Source organism: Centrocercus urophasianus, unplaced genomic scaffold (assembly GCF_019232065.1).
Source record: "Centrocercus urophasianus isolate 14NV4802_14NV808 unplaced genomic scaffold, USGS_Curo_1.0 seq_16, whole genome shotgun sequence".
NCBI lineage: Eukaryota > Metazoa > Chordata > Aves > Galliformes > Phasianidae > Centrocercus > Centrocercus urophasianus.
In genome coordinates this window covers 31,240,222-31,253,744 of record NW_024884711.1, presented here as the reverse complement: position 1 = coordinate 31,253,744, position 13,523 = coordinate 31,240,222, and the positions used below count along the sequence as shown (strand labels likewise).

Sequence of the window (13,523 nt, the reverse complement as noted above, 5' to 3'; positions counted from 1 at the left end):
CCTGTTGTAAGCGACTGCCCTGTATTGTCTCTGTTTTTCTGTTCTTGAATGTTGGCAGTGTACAGGCCACACTGGTCAGCAGTCAGAGAAAACCATGTCATTTCTGATAAGTCTGGGATGAAGCAGGAAAGGATTTGAGGTGGCCAGGCAGCAATGTGGTCAGTGTAGCTGAAATAGTTTGTAATGAATTTTACAAGTCAGAATAAGCGGACCCATCTTTTTTGCTTCTTTGTGATTCTAAAGGCACATGCCTTTAAAGGCAGGAAGAAATTTATTTCTGTTAATTTTCTGTAATTGCACCTAAATTTGGGTTTTGTATGGCTGTGGCTTTTGTTGTATTGACACTATTAAATTGATACGATTTTAAAACTCAGAAACTGAAAGATGAAAAATCAACTGAAGAATAGTTTGAGAAATTAAGCTTCTCACATAGGTAGGGAGGTAGAGACTGAAACCACACTGTTGGGATCTCATCTCTGAAGTACTTTTTGTTACAAAATAGTCTTGAAAAAGCTGTCTTGATTAATGGAGCCTGCTTTATTAGTCAGTCAAAAACTAAGTAGCTGTGCATAAAAACAAGTGTTTGTCGAGTTGAAGGGATTCAGCAAGTGGAATTTTCAGGATGAAAATTGTCAACCTGGGCAGTATCATGTCAACTACATGGCAAGGAAATATCTCCTGAACGAAGAATATTTCCTGAACAGAGACAGGCTTTCTGCTCTGAAGCTTAGGAGAGGTTTTTTAAAGTCTCGTGCAATGGATATTTCTTCATGATTTTTAATCATGCCTTATGTTTTGTTTTGTTGCTGTTGTTTTTTAAACAGGGTTCTTGGGGTTCTGGAAAGGATCAGTATAGCAAGGAACTGCTTGTGTCCTCCATTTTTGCAGCAGCTAGTCGCAAGCGGAAAAAAACAAAAGAGAAACCACAGCCGAGTAGCTCAGAAGATGAGTTGGATAATGTGTTTTCCAAGAAGGAGCTTGCAGAACAATCTCGGGGTGACGCAGCAAAAGAGGACACGGCTAAAGGGGAATATGAAAAAGAGAGAGATGCAGGGAGAAAACAGAGGATGTTTGTCCTGAAGGAAAAAGAGAACAGCAGTAAAAAAGATGTGAATGTTGTAAAGGATGAAAAGAAGTCGTTAAGGAAAGAGAGCGTCCTGTCAGAGGAACCTTCACTGCCTTACCATGAAAAACGTACAAAATCACAAAGTCTCAGCTGTCAGCAAACTCTGCAGAAGCATAACCCTAAAATGCCCATTTCCCAGTCTTCTTCCCAGGTTGAAGAGACAGTGTCTGACTCTGGCACTATGCTTAGCACTTCCTCTCAGGCTTCCCAGCACAGATATTCGTGCAAAAAGATAGCCAGCCCTGAAATTAAACGCAGTGAGTTTTTAGCAGCTGATGTCAGTTCCATCACCTCAGATTATTCAACGACTTCATCCTCTATATATATAACTGGCTTAGATGCCAGTATGCTGAGCCCTGAAGTGCAGTCAGTAACAGAAAGCAAGGGAGAAGATGCTGATGATGAAAGAAGCGAGCTGATCAGCGAAGGGCGTCCTATGGAGACAGACAGCGAGAGTGACTTCCCCGTCTTTGCCACCAGCTCTGCTGCTGAAAGGCTGTCCAAGGGGAAAGTTTCTGAAGTGTTTAAGAGCAGTCGGAGGAACTCTGAGGAAAGCGAAGTAAGTTGTACTGAGGGAAGTTCAACACCAAAGTTAGAGAGTCGCAGACTTTTTAGCTCACACAAACTTATTGAATGTGATACGCTGTCCAGGAGAAAGTCTGCGCGGCACAAAACGGACAGTGAGGGTTCTGGGGATGCAAAGAGCGAGAAGGACTTACCTGCTGTGACCAAAATGTTTGATATAATGAAAAAAGGAAGATCGACTAGCAGTTTAGCTACGTCAGGCAGAAGTGAGACTGACAAACAAGAACCTACCTGGAGACTAAAAATTACAGATAGGTTAAAGCTGCGGCTCAAATCATCTGCAGATGACATGTTTGGAGTTGGGAATCAAAAGGCTAATTCTGCCGAGACGGTGAAGAGGAAAAATATCAGGCGAAGGCATACGCTTGGAGGACAGAGGGATTTTGATGAAATAAGTGTCCTGAATGTTTGGAAAGTTCAAGAGCCGAGTCAAAGTAGAGAGAGAGAATCTGAGCTTTCAGCTGTGAATCGTCTGAAGCCAAAATGTCCAGCCCAGGACCTCTCAATCTCAGACTGGCTTGCACGAGAACGTTTACGCACTAGCACAACTGACCTTAATACGGGTGAAACTGGAAAGCCCAGACTTGAGAACACTAGCTTAGCAGAGGTAGACCTGCCTCTATCTGCTGAGATGCAAGCAGATGAAGGCAGTTCCTCCAGCAGCTTGACTTCAATCAGTAGAACACCACCTTCGGGACCATTTCAGCCACCAGACCAGGTAAACGGTGAAAGTTATCAGAATATGAACAAAAACAACTTCAGCCCAGCAGTTGATGCCCATCCTCATAAACTGTCTGGGACCCAAGTGGTTAGATCTCGGTTCTACCAGTATCTTTGAAATGGGGAGGTATGTCCACTACAGCAATTCATTAACTTAATGTTACGCTTCCCAGTAACTGTGTATGTGTGTGTGTACATATATATATATATATATATTATTTTTTTTCCTGTACTGTTGTTGTTATGCAGCCTTCATTTGGGCTGGTTTCATCAATATGCTCTGTGGAACGTCTTCACAGTGCATTACCACAGCCAGAAGAACACTAAAGGTAAAGTGTGTGTGTGTGTATATATATACATATATATATATATATATATATATTTTAAGAAAAAGTATATTTGATGGCTGCATACAAATGTTGAACAAAGCATCTGATGCAACAAGCTGTGTAGTGTATACATGGTTTTCTGACTGAGAGTTGGCCTGGCATTAGTATGCAGAAAAATTGTTCTTTTGGTTTAGTCACTAACAAGTGCCTCATCATAAATTCATTTGGTTTGTTAGGGTGCCATATTGTTAAATTAGAGAAACTTACTACAAACAAATGAATGCATTTTACTGTTAACGAGTTTCATTACATTTTACAAATGTTAACACAGGTGGCTACAGAGCTTCCATTCCTTAGGCATTCCAGTAAATATTGGAGTTTTATATTTCCAATTTTAATACAGATTTTGAGTTTTATGTGACTTGAATTTTTAATCTTTCTGTAAAATAAGTAACTTAAATGTACATACTACATGTGTATCTTTTCTTCAGATACCAGATTTGATATAAATGTTGTAACATAGGCGTGTAGATAGTGGATACTGGATGGAACTGGTTTCTTTTATTGAGAATATAATTCTGCATGAAGACCTAATGAATCCAAACCTGTATCATGCCTGTGTGCATACCCACTTAAACACTGGAAATAAAATTGTTTTGGTGATTCTTTGCACAAAGTGAATTCATTTTAATGATGGGTTTTAAAATGTCATAGCGAGTTGCATTGTGTTTAGTCCAGTGTTTTTGGAACACTGAAGAAGCACCCACAATATTCCCAATCTTCCTCAAGTCAGAAAATGTTAATATCTGCTGGCCTAAATGGTCCATATACTTATGGGTTTGGGACTTTGTGTAGTTTTAACTAGGAAGATGGGTTTGTACCCTAAAATCCCTCGTGTGTATCATCTCTTCACCAGTTACATTTTTTTCTTCTATTTCCTTGTGCAACTACTTGAAAACAAAGCAGCTCTTCACTCCTTTGCCTGTTCTCTCTCTTATTCAACAGCTGCTGTCATCCACTTGGCAGAGCATCATACCTGTATTGATGTTAAACATCATGAGCATAGAAAACTTGCTCCTACATGTCTCCCATCATTGAAAAGGAATGGTAGGGGCCGGGATGTAGGGGTAAATGAGGTTTCTCACAGACTTCCTTTCCTTTCTAGAAAGACTCTTAACAGTCCCATGTTTTCATCTACTGTACTCCTTAGTTCAAGACAGGAACTTCTAGAGAGTCCAGTGGAGGGCAACAAAGGTAACAAGGGATGTGGAGCAACTCCTGTATGTGAAAAGCTGAGATACCTTAGGGCTGTTCAGCCTGGAGAAGACTTAGAAGGTTGGTACTAATGCTTACACATACCTAATATTAGTCATCTAATGGTTTTGATCATATTCAACCCATCTGAATGCCTACACATGCAACCTGCTGTAGGGAGCATGTTTCAGCAGGAGGTTGGACTAGATGATCGGCGGAGGTCCCTTTAAACCCCTATGGTTCTATGAAAACTCCTTGCACATGGGAAGAAAGAGTTCAAAATGTCTTCACTTGCTATAAAGTTATGTCCTTGAGCTGCCATCATTTAGGTAGCAATCAAGCATGGAGTTATGCTAATTTGGATGAAGAAGGATGCTGTTGGACACGTACCTGGGAGAGGAAAGGACTGACTTAGCATGGAACATTGTGCAAGTGGTGCCCAGAGCTAGAGTTTGCAGTCTTAACACTGAGAAGCTGCTGCCTTATTCATGTCACCCTACTGGTGAGTTTTGAAGCAGGTAGGGAGAGCTGCCACTCAGCAGGGAGTCAGATGGATTTCGGCCCTGAGCACCTGGAGGCAGAAAGGCTGTGCACACCCTTCACGGCTGGTGCCCTGCAGGCATGGTACCCTGCTGAGTATGTTTGCAGTTCTTTTTGGACATGAGGCAGCTGGGGTTTTTAGCACTGAGCCTCGTGCTGGGGTGACTCCCATCCCTAACTGAGGCTGCTGGTCTCCACCAGAACTGCCTCTCTGTGCTTTGTGTACAGCTGAGAAGCCTGGCTTAATAGTCACCAACCTGGGCTGGGGAGCAAGGAACACGGAGCTGCTGGGCGAGGTGTGTGTCATGGGCAGAGTAGCGACAAGCAAAGGGACACGGCGCCTGGCCAAGACTGGCTCACAAGGGACTGCTCACATGTCACCAAGGACCAGATATTAACATGTCAAGTTTTTCAGTATCAGCCCACAGCTGTCCTGCAAAGGCTGGGAGATGGCTGGAGCCCAGCACCTCACCCAGTGCTGTGCGTTGTGCTGCGCTTCGATTTGGCTTTGCAGGTCCTGGACTGTGCTGGGCTGTCAGCCTGCAGGCATGTCCTCTTCACAGGGGCCCAGTACAAGCGCTGCCAGAACACGAGTCTGTTCCTGTCTGTGAGGTATGAGTTGATGTTTGCATACTTAACTGTTCCCGCCACAAGGGATGCACTCTGAGGGCTCAGCCTTGAAATGAGTTTCAAGAAACCTCCTGCTCCTCTGTGGGAACAAAGCAGCATGGGGAAGGCAGACAATTCCTCATTACATCTTTTCCAAGGCTCAGGTGCTTCCTTTTTTTCTTGCTGCGTTTCTAACCCAGCAGCCCAGCAATTAGCTCTTGTCTGGGTTAATTTAAAAGATTCCATTTTGAAATCACTGCTTACATATGGCTTTAATCTGGAGAAAATGGGGGGTTTTCTTCCCGGCAGTTTCTCTCTTTTAGACAAACAACCCTACTTGTGACCACTAAAAAAATTATTAGTGACAAAGTAGAAAACATAAGCATGCAGCCCTTTATTTCTGTAAAGATCTTTGCTTATCATAGTTCTGTATATTACATCAGGGTGTTATACAAATAAATTTATTTACAAAACCATGAGCTCTGCAAGCTTGTTGCTTTTTCTCCTACAATGTGACCATTACCCAATCTGTTTCAGCTCTGTCCCATATATACTTTGAAAGCATGCATAAAAATTAACTTTGGTGTGGTAAAACTACTCTATGTGCCCAGCCACATACAGTATTTATTTATTTATATCTATTTATATGTATGTACAAAAGTTTGCCAGTATACAGAACAGTACAGAAGTGTACATTTTAAAATCCACAATGCAATACGTTAATGGGTTACCAGGTCTCAGGAAAAGAAAGCTGAAGGAAAAGGGTGAATTTAGCTAAGGAAGAAAATAATAATTGGCAACTCCCTCCATGTGTCAAACTACTTTTTTTCTCGGCTTGGCTAATTCTCAAATATACTCTGAATGGCAGTGCAATAGGTTGAGTTGCCTCCTGCGCACTAAGACCAGTCTTGTTCTGTCTCTGGCGCAGAGGTTTACTGTCCAGCATACTACTTCCAAATGTACATTACAATAGTATCAAAATGTTTTGGCAAAAAGATCTCGAAAGGAACCGTGACATTGCTTGACAAAAATAGAAATCTGTAACAAAGCTAAATAACACCAAAATAAAAGAAAAATATTTCGGTTTCAGTTTTACAGTTGTGTATAATCACACTTTAGTATATCTCTGTTCACGTCTAGTCCCCATAATGAAAAATAGCTTCATACAAAACCGCTTACTAAACGTCAGCCACACGTGTAGCCATGCTCAGCGCACCGCTGCGGGCACTCGGCTCACACACACACACACCGCCACGCTTTTTTGCAAGAGGTGCTGCCTACGGAGGGAAAACGCTCTTCTATCATTACAACAGCAACAAAAGGTGTACAAAAAAGCTTCACTCTACTCTAGTGCAGTAACTCAGTATTTAGCACATGGTTAGTATTAAGCCTCCAGCGATACAGCAAAATGGTTACGCTCCCTGGTTAAAGCAGCAGCTGCAGGAAAGGAGCAGCCATCCAGCACTCGGCCTCTAGGCCGGCTCCTTTGCCGCGGGGGAGGAGGACTTGCCGGCATTTCCGTTCTGCGCCTTGTAGCTGGTGAAGCTAGGAGTGTGGATGGTCCTGATGCTCTTCACACCTTGGTTCAGTGAGGTGGGAGAGGTGGAGGACGGGGGGGAGGTGGAGGAGGAAGGAGGGGGCGGGCGGCCGTTCTGAGTCTGCAGCGAGAAGGAGAGCTGGTGGCCCTTCACGGCGTAGGGCGGGCTCTGGAACTTGGAGGAGCCGTTAGCGACAGAGGGGATCAGGGAGGCCGAGTGCGCCATGCGGCCTGCCTGGGGCCCAAGGAGGCCAGAGGGGGGCACAGAGGGCTTAGCGGGCGGGGTAAGGGGGTTAGGGCCGTCACCGCTGGGAGCGGGGGCAGAGCCGCTTTTCCCAGAAGTGGGAGAAAAGGCAGGGATCTTAGAAGCGGGGAGGGTGGGGGAAGTAGCCTTATAGTCCCCACCAGCTTTCTTAGCACTTCCATTAGCCTGCAAATAAAGATGGCAGGAGACAGTTTGTCAGAAAGCCAGTAACGACAAATCAACAGGACCTGGGAGAGCGGCCCTACACAGAGCAAGAGCTGCAGCTCGAGGCCTGAGCTAAGCCTTGGCAGCCATGGACTGGACCTGGTAGAAAACCCACAGGACACAACGAAGAGTGCATGGAGAGAGCGCGGACAGGAGAAGGCACGACCGAAGGTTTATTACAGACCATTCACTACACGGCCATGCTCCAGGGTTATTCAGGGTGAGCAGACACGTCCGATGGGAGGGTTAATGTGCAGCCAGAGCACCCCAGGTTAGTGCCCGGGGCTCCGCGCAGGCCTGGCCGGCCTAAGGAACCCGCATGGACCGAAGGGAAAGTAAACAGGTAGTTGACATCTCGACGTTAGGGCTGAATACCACGGGTTAACAAACAAAACGGGACGAAACAAAACCCAACAAAAAGCAGCAGGTGTTTTATTGCAGACAGGCATGCACAGGCATGTGAGAGATCAGTAGGTAGGCATGCCCCCGGGCTCCAGGACGTCCAGTTAGGCCTCACTTGACAGACAGGCATCCGTTATTTGGCATAGTCAGTCAGTCACTGCAGCTTTTAAGTTAACAAACAACATTAAATGTCCATCCAAACCCCGGGTTAGGGTAAAACTACCTGTCTGTACTGGCGCGGGTCCTGCAGCTTGTGCTGTTTGCCTGCTTTCTCCGTGCTTCCTTGTCTACTTTTCGCAGCCATGGGCACCGGCATCCGGCTCGTCTGCGAGGCAGCGCTGGGGCCCTGCGGAAATGGTGGGGGGCAGGGGGAGAGAAGGGGAGCACGTGGTCAGCTGCGCTGCGGGGCGGCCGCACGCCATGCGCCGACACAGCCACAGAACGACATGCAGGGAGAGCTCTGGAGCTTCGCACCGCGGATGTTAATGTCGGGAATCAAATGGAGAACACTGCTCAGCTACTGATCAAACCGGATTTCGTGTCAGTGACGCTCGTCATTTCACACAGCGGGTTATTGGACCCAGCTCCCCTGCGTTTGCCCGTCACCAAACAGCAGCAAAGTAAACCAACCCAATGTCCATTAGCTGTTAGACACCTCGTGGGAGCCCAGACAAGCCACCTGAGAGGAAGCGAACAAATCACAAGACCCTCGTGTTTAATGGTGATTATTGCAGGTTTAGAAAGCAGCTGGAGATTCGATTTCTCAGACTAAGGTACCTTACGTGAAGTGGCTGGGACTGGCGGAGGGGGCTCTGTGCCACCACGGCTCTCATCCAGCACTATAAGCTCTCGGGATGGGACCTCTGGTACTAGTGGGGCAGAGAAGGGGACAGTGCTTCCCTCAGAGCTGTGTGTGCTTTCGGGCATAACTTTGGGACTCATTTCACTGATGGTGTTTTCCAGCTGCTTTATAGTTTGCTCAAGGCTGTCTAGAGTTCGGTATGTGCTCTGCCGAATTTCATCAGTCCTAGATAGAGGCACGGCAGTGCTGGGAAGGGCCTCCTGCTTCCCTGCAGGACTCTTGTCGAGGTCCTCAGGCTGGGACCTGGTGATCTCAAACCTCTTGGCTTCCTTGTGCTGCTTAAGGGTTCCATCTTCCTCCTCCTCTTCGTAAACTACAACCTGCAAAGTCTTCTTCCCTGTCTTCGTTCCTGTACGTATCGCCTGTGTCAGAGCAGCCAGCTGCTTTTTGGGGAATTTAAACTTAAACTTTTTCTTAGAATCCTGCCTGCCTCCAAACTGATCGGCAGAGTCCAAGTTTGCTTCTGTGTGCAGCCCATACATCTGACTGTACTTGTTAAAGTTTGTCTTTGAGCTCTCCTGCTCTGCAGAAGCCCTGGTTTCTGTGGAGTCAGAGGCAGAGTGGAGGTTAAACACATACTGCTCGTTGAGACCGTGAGCTGCCGAATACTCTGCGATTGCTTTTCTGTCAATAAGCACCGGGGGCTCTTCCTTAGGGCTCTTCTTAGAAATCTCACATGCTTCATTTTCTTCGTCCTCCTCTTCCTCCTCTATTTTCTCCTCAGTCATCATTCTCTCTAGCTCTTCATCACACTCCTCAAAAATGGTAGAAAGACGCTTATATGCTGACCTAATATCCATCGGTTCATCAAAAATGATGATGACAGGCTTTTTGTCCAGACAGACCACTGGCTCTTCGCTGTCAGAGCTTTCTGGGATGCCTTTCTCCGATGCCACGTCCTTCCGTGCATCAATGTTCACTGTTTGCACATCACTGCCTTTCTGGCTGACTATGTCATGGACTTCACCACTCGAGAGGACCTGGACAGCTGTTTTGGTAATCATAAAGGCAATGTTTTCAGTGGGTGGGCTGTCTTCACTTGGAGAACAAGCTGGAGAGTCTGCCTCTTCAATGCTATTGCTTCTGGCTGCTTTGGGTCTCAGCACAACCTGACCACAGCCGCCTGCAGGAGCTTCTTGCTCAGGTGAGGAGGGGGCAGACCCTGCAGCCTCCTGGGAGGGTCTCACCAGAGGGGCAACACTGCTGACTGGGACACACCTGGCAGCACTTGGCACAGCTTCACCCTGCGGAGGACCCTGGCAAGCATCTTGTGGCAGTCGGTAGTTTGGGTTTGGCTTTCCATTTTCAACAGCTGCAAAATGGGATCCTAAAATATCTTGAGCCCCTCTTCGTTTGTCATCCTCTGCCAAACTGACACTGGGCAGGTTTGTGCTCATATTTTGGAGGTTTTTCTTAGAATAGTCTCTACTGTCTACAAACAAACCCTTGCTAAATGTAGAACTGTCATTCACTGAAAAGCCAATTTTACTGTCATTTGTGCTGGATGAATCAGAACCCAATTCTTCTTCAGTTTTCCCTTCCCTCTTCTCTTTAGGATGGTCACTATCTGTGGGAGATCCTGTTGTAGCCCCATACACCTAAGGGGGAAAGTCGGATTACTCAGTTATTCAGGGCTGTTACTTTTACAGGACTTTTTTTCCCCCAAAATTAATCACCATATTCTCAGGGGAAATGCAGACCTCATGAACTCACCACTCTGTTTAGTGCTGCAGAGGCATGCCTGAAGTTGTCATATGACTCCTGAAATTCTTCAGGGCAGAATTCCAGATTCTGGCAGAACAGCAAGATGTTACTGTTCGATGCTAAGCATGTGGCCAGCATGGGTTGCTGTTACTAGGGCTCCTGTTTTAACAGGGCCTCCAGAATATGCAAAAGCATATTTACCCTACAGTTACCTTATTTCCAACACATTACTACCTTGGCTCATTTACCTTCCAGTTAAAGAGAAAAGAAACAACCTGGTTTATATAAGATTGAAGTTGAAAAGGTTCAAAGTAGGTTCAGCTGGGACACATCAAAGGGCAATGGATCATAAGGGCTCAGTGCGGCAAGCTCAGCGGAGAGCTAAATGATAGTCTGCCTGCCTTCAAAAGTACATTAACTCCTGGAAAAAGCTGGTTTTCAAATTACAACATTTTGCTGCTTCTAATGTTGCTCATGCCTGAGCCATGCTGCACTGTTACAGTTAGGATGGCCACATTCTTAGCATTTCTAAATCACTACTGCAGCTTAAAAGCAGTCCTTCCCTCAGAATTACCAGAGGCGGCCTGCAGCACCCTTGGGAGTGCAGACTGGAACAACGAGCTACATTTATTTATAAAAGGAACTCTGAATAGTATGCAGAGAGATCATCCATTAGCTCAAAAGTAGTATATCCCCAGCAATTAAATTTTAGGGATGCTTTTTCTTTGTTCTTTAATGAGGTCCCCTGGAGATGCTTTTTCATAATATCAGGCTTCTTATTACTGTTTTTATCATTTTTTGTTTCGTTTGTTAAGTGCTATTGACAGCTTAGGATAAACATCAATCATCAGGGTGAGGGTATGACCTAGGAGGCACCACACCTATGACCAATGCAAGAGGAAATCTACACGCAAAGATGGTTCACCAGGAAGGAAACAAATCTGGCATCAGGTGACTAAAGGCAGTAAACCAAACATCATTTCTGCTGACATTGCCTGAGCAAAGAAACTTAACTCTTAACACACAAGTAGGATGAGTTATATTAGCATCAAGGTGTGTAGAACATCAGACAGGAGAGCCACTCTCTAAGCTGGGATAAATGAATGACAGTACCAATGCCAGGGGGCTCACAAAGTACAATTTCTGTATCTGTTCTATTTTCTTCTATATTGTATGAGCACCTTATGTAGAAAAACTGAAAAACCACTATCACCGTGCAGGAGCAAGAAAGTCAGTGGTCAACCAGAGCCTCAGCCCTTCTCTACTGAAGGCGTACCAGCAATAGTAAGGCTGTGCAGCTGCTCCAAGGCCACCTTGAAAGTCCCTCATATTTCTGAATGAAGAGGAGTGACTGCACAAACCAACCACAAACAGCAAGGCATCAGTTTGCAGGCCAAAGGTGCCTGTACTTTATGCTGAGATCTGGTGCCAGAACAAAACATGGCAGCCACCTCAGGCCCAGACTAGCTACATGCTAAGTGCATCCCACTTCCATTACAAGCCAGAGCTCCCAGCATCACTCCAGTGAATGGCACTTGTTGCCCCTCAACACCCTGACTGTGTGTGAATTCCCATTTCACTATACTTTTTTTTTTAGCCAGTTGCACTTCTTGTTCTAAGCATCAGTGCAACATCTCAAGGTGCCATTGTACAATACACCTCATTTTAGAAAGGGCTGCCTTTCTAACAACAAGAGAGAAATGCAACAAAACTCATTTCTTTTATGAATTTATCATGACCACGAGGCTCCACAATTAAAGTGAATAAATCATTCTGTCATGTCAGATGACAAAAATAGACCTTACAAATAACCCTTAAATTCCTGGATTCTCTGTTCTAATAAATGGCAGGTTTCAGCAACTGGCAGCAACTTTCAAAGAGCTATTTGTGCTACAGCATGCCTGCTGTCTTAGAGGTAACGCAGGTTTTTGTACAACAGCATGATCTTATTCTGACACCAGGACTAACAGGGATAAAAAAAGGACGTGTTCTTTTTTCTTTGTAACACTGTCATACACTCAATAACAAAGCAACTTTTCCTTTTAGACATCACCATGATCTTGTGCACTCACCCAGCAAGCTGCTTGCCTCTTTAGACCAGAACTGATCTTAGAGAAGCTCTGGCAGCAGCAGCCTTATAGGAGGTCTCAGATATCAAATTCTATGTGTTACCTTGTGTTTTAGAGCTGCAATGCCCTGTACAGGTGGAGTTCTTGTTTGCCTTCAGGACCTGTCAAAAGTCATTTTACCTTTCACCCCAAATTCTGTTATAGGAGGATGAAATGCAATGCTATTGGTAAAATTCTTGAGGAGTTACTAATGAAGGTACAACAGGTGAGGTATTGCTGCTATTTCCAGTTTGCATACACTCACAAAAATGCACTACAAAGTTGAAAAGCTGTGCTGAAAAGCTGCATTGTCTTCCCCACCACAGCAGCACTTCACTGCAAAACCAGCATTTGGCTAACAAGCTGTCATGCCTGCATGACTACCTAAACTCAACAACAATTCAACTAATTACACTTAAACTTGAAAAAGAAGTCTGCAAAGGCTGAAATACTTGTCCTGTTTTTCATCTTACACGCCGGCTGCTCATTAGCACCAATCAACTCAAACAGCAATCCCAGACATAGTGCAAAATTCATCCCAACTTGGCTGTGGACCCAGACACATGGCACCTCTTTTAAGTCCCATGAGTTAGTATAATGTCTAAGTACGAATCTTGAGCCCTAACCATCATGAAGGCAAGTGTGGAGGGCAAATGTGGCCGTCCATCTTGTCTCTGTCTTTCAGCAAACTGAATGGGATTTCTGAGTATCTAATGACTTTTTCTAGGATGAAGAAATGAAGTAAAATAAAAGATAAATTCTCTAAATTGACTCTTGAGAATGAAAGGAACTACTAATTCTACTAAAAACAAGAACAATACAACATTTCATCTGAGCATTTCTGGTCCATACTGGGATAAAAAGAAGGAAATCGCTGGGCAGTTGTGGTTGGGGGTTAGAGAGAAGAGGACACAAGATATAAGATTAGTTTTGAAGTAAGGAAAGAAGGTTATGCCAAGACCGGGTGGCATGTTTACAAACGCCACTTGTTACCTTCTTTTCCTTGTGATGCATTAAAGTCCCAGGCCTTATGTCTTTAACATGTGTATCATTTCTGGATTGCTCAGCATGACTGTTTGAGTTTACATCCATAAAAGAGCACTTCTGGAAAGCCTAGGAAATAAATACTGCAAGTTATCAGGAGACCAAGTAGCTTTTACACAGAACTGTCTGGAGATGACCAACTACAAAGAGAGCATTTCTTTTTAACATTCACAACAGCTCACCAACATTGTTTAATATCTCATGAAATAGAATAGATTTTGGACTATGTGACCA

At 44.8% G+C, this 13,523-nt stretch overlaps 2 protein-coding genes across 16 annotated transcripts in view; one reads left to right on the top strand and one right to left on the bottom strand.

The window, feature by feature from the left end:
- ARHGAP21 (Rho GTPase activating protein 21) overlaps window positions 1–3,423 on the top strand; it is a 105,884-nt gene extending 102,461 nt beyond the window's left edge. For all 3 annotated transcript variants that reach the window (XM_042816472.1, XM_042816471.1, XM_042816473.1), the window contains one exon: window positions 825–3,423. In XM_042816472.1, coding sequence (XP_042672406.1) covers window positions 825–2,549 — 1,725 coding nt within the window. In that variant the 3' untranslated portion in view covers window positions 2,550–3,423. The remainder of the gene's footprint in view (window positions 1–824) is intronic.
- A 2,112-nt stretch (window positions 3,424–5,535) lies between these two features.
- KIAA1217 (KIAA1217 ortholog) overlaps window positions 5,536–13,523 on the bottom strand; it is a 328,197-nt gene continuing 320,209 nt past the window's right edge. For 8 of the 13 annotated variants that reach the window (XM_042816479.1, XM_042816474.1, XM_042816477.1 and 5 more), the window contains 4 exons: window positions 13,239–13,358; window positions 8,349–10,031; window positions 7,795–7,917; window positions 5,536–7,130 (listed from right to left, as the gene is read on the bottom strand). In XM_042816479.1, coding sequence (XP_042672413.1) covers window positions 6,636–7,130; window positions 7,795–7,917; window positions 8,349–10,031; window positions 13,239–13,358 — 2,421 coding nt within the window. In that variant the 3' untranslated portion in view covers window positions 5,536–6,635. Of the gene's footprint in view, window positions 7,918–8,348; window positions 10,032–13,238; window positions 13,359–13,523 lie in introns of all 13 variants that reach the window. The other 5 variants (XM_042816485.1, XM_042816486.1, XR_006168407.1 and 2 more) reach the window with 4 other exon arrangements.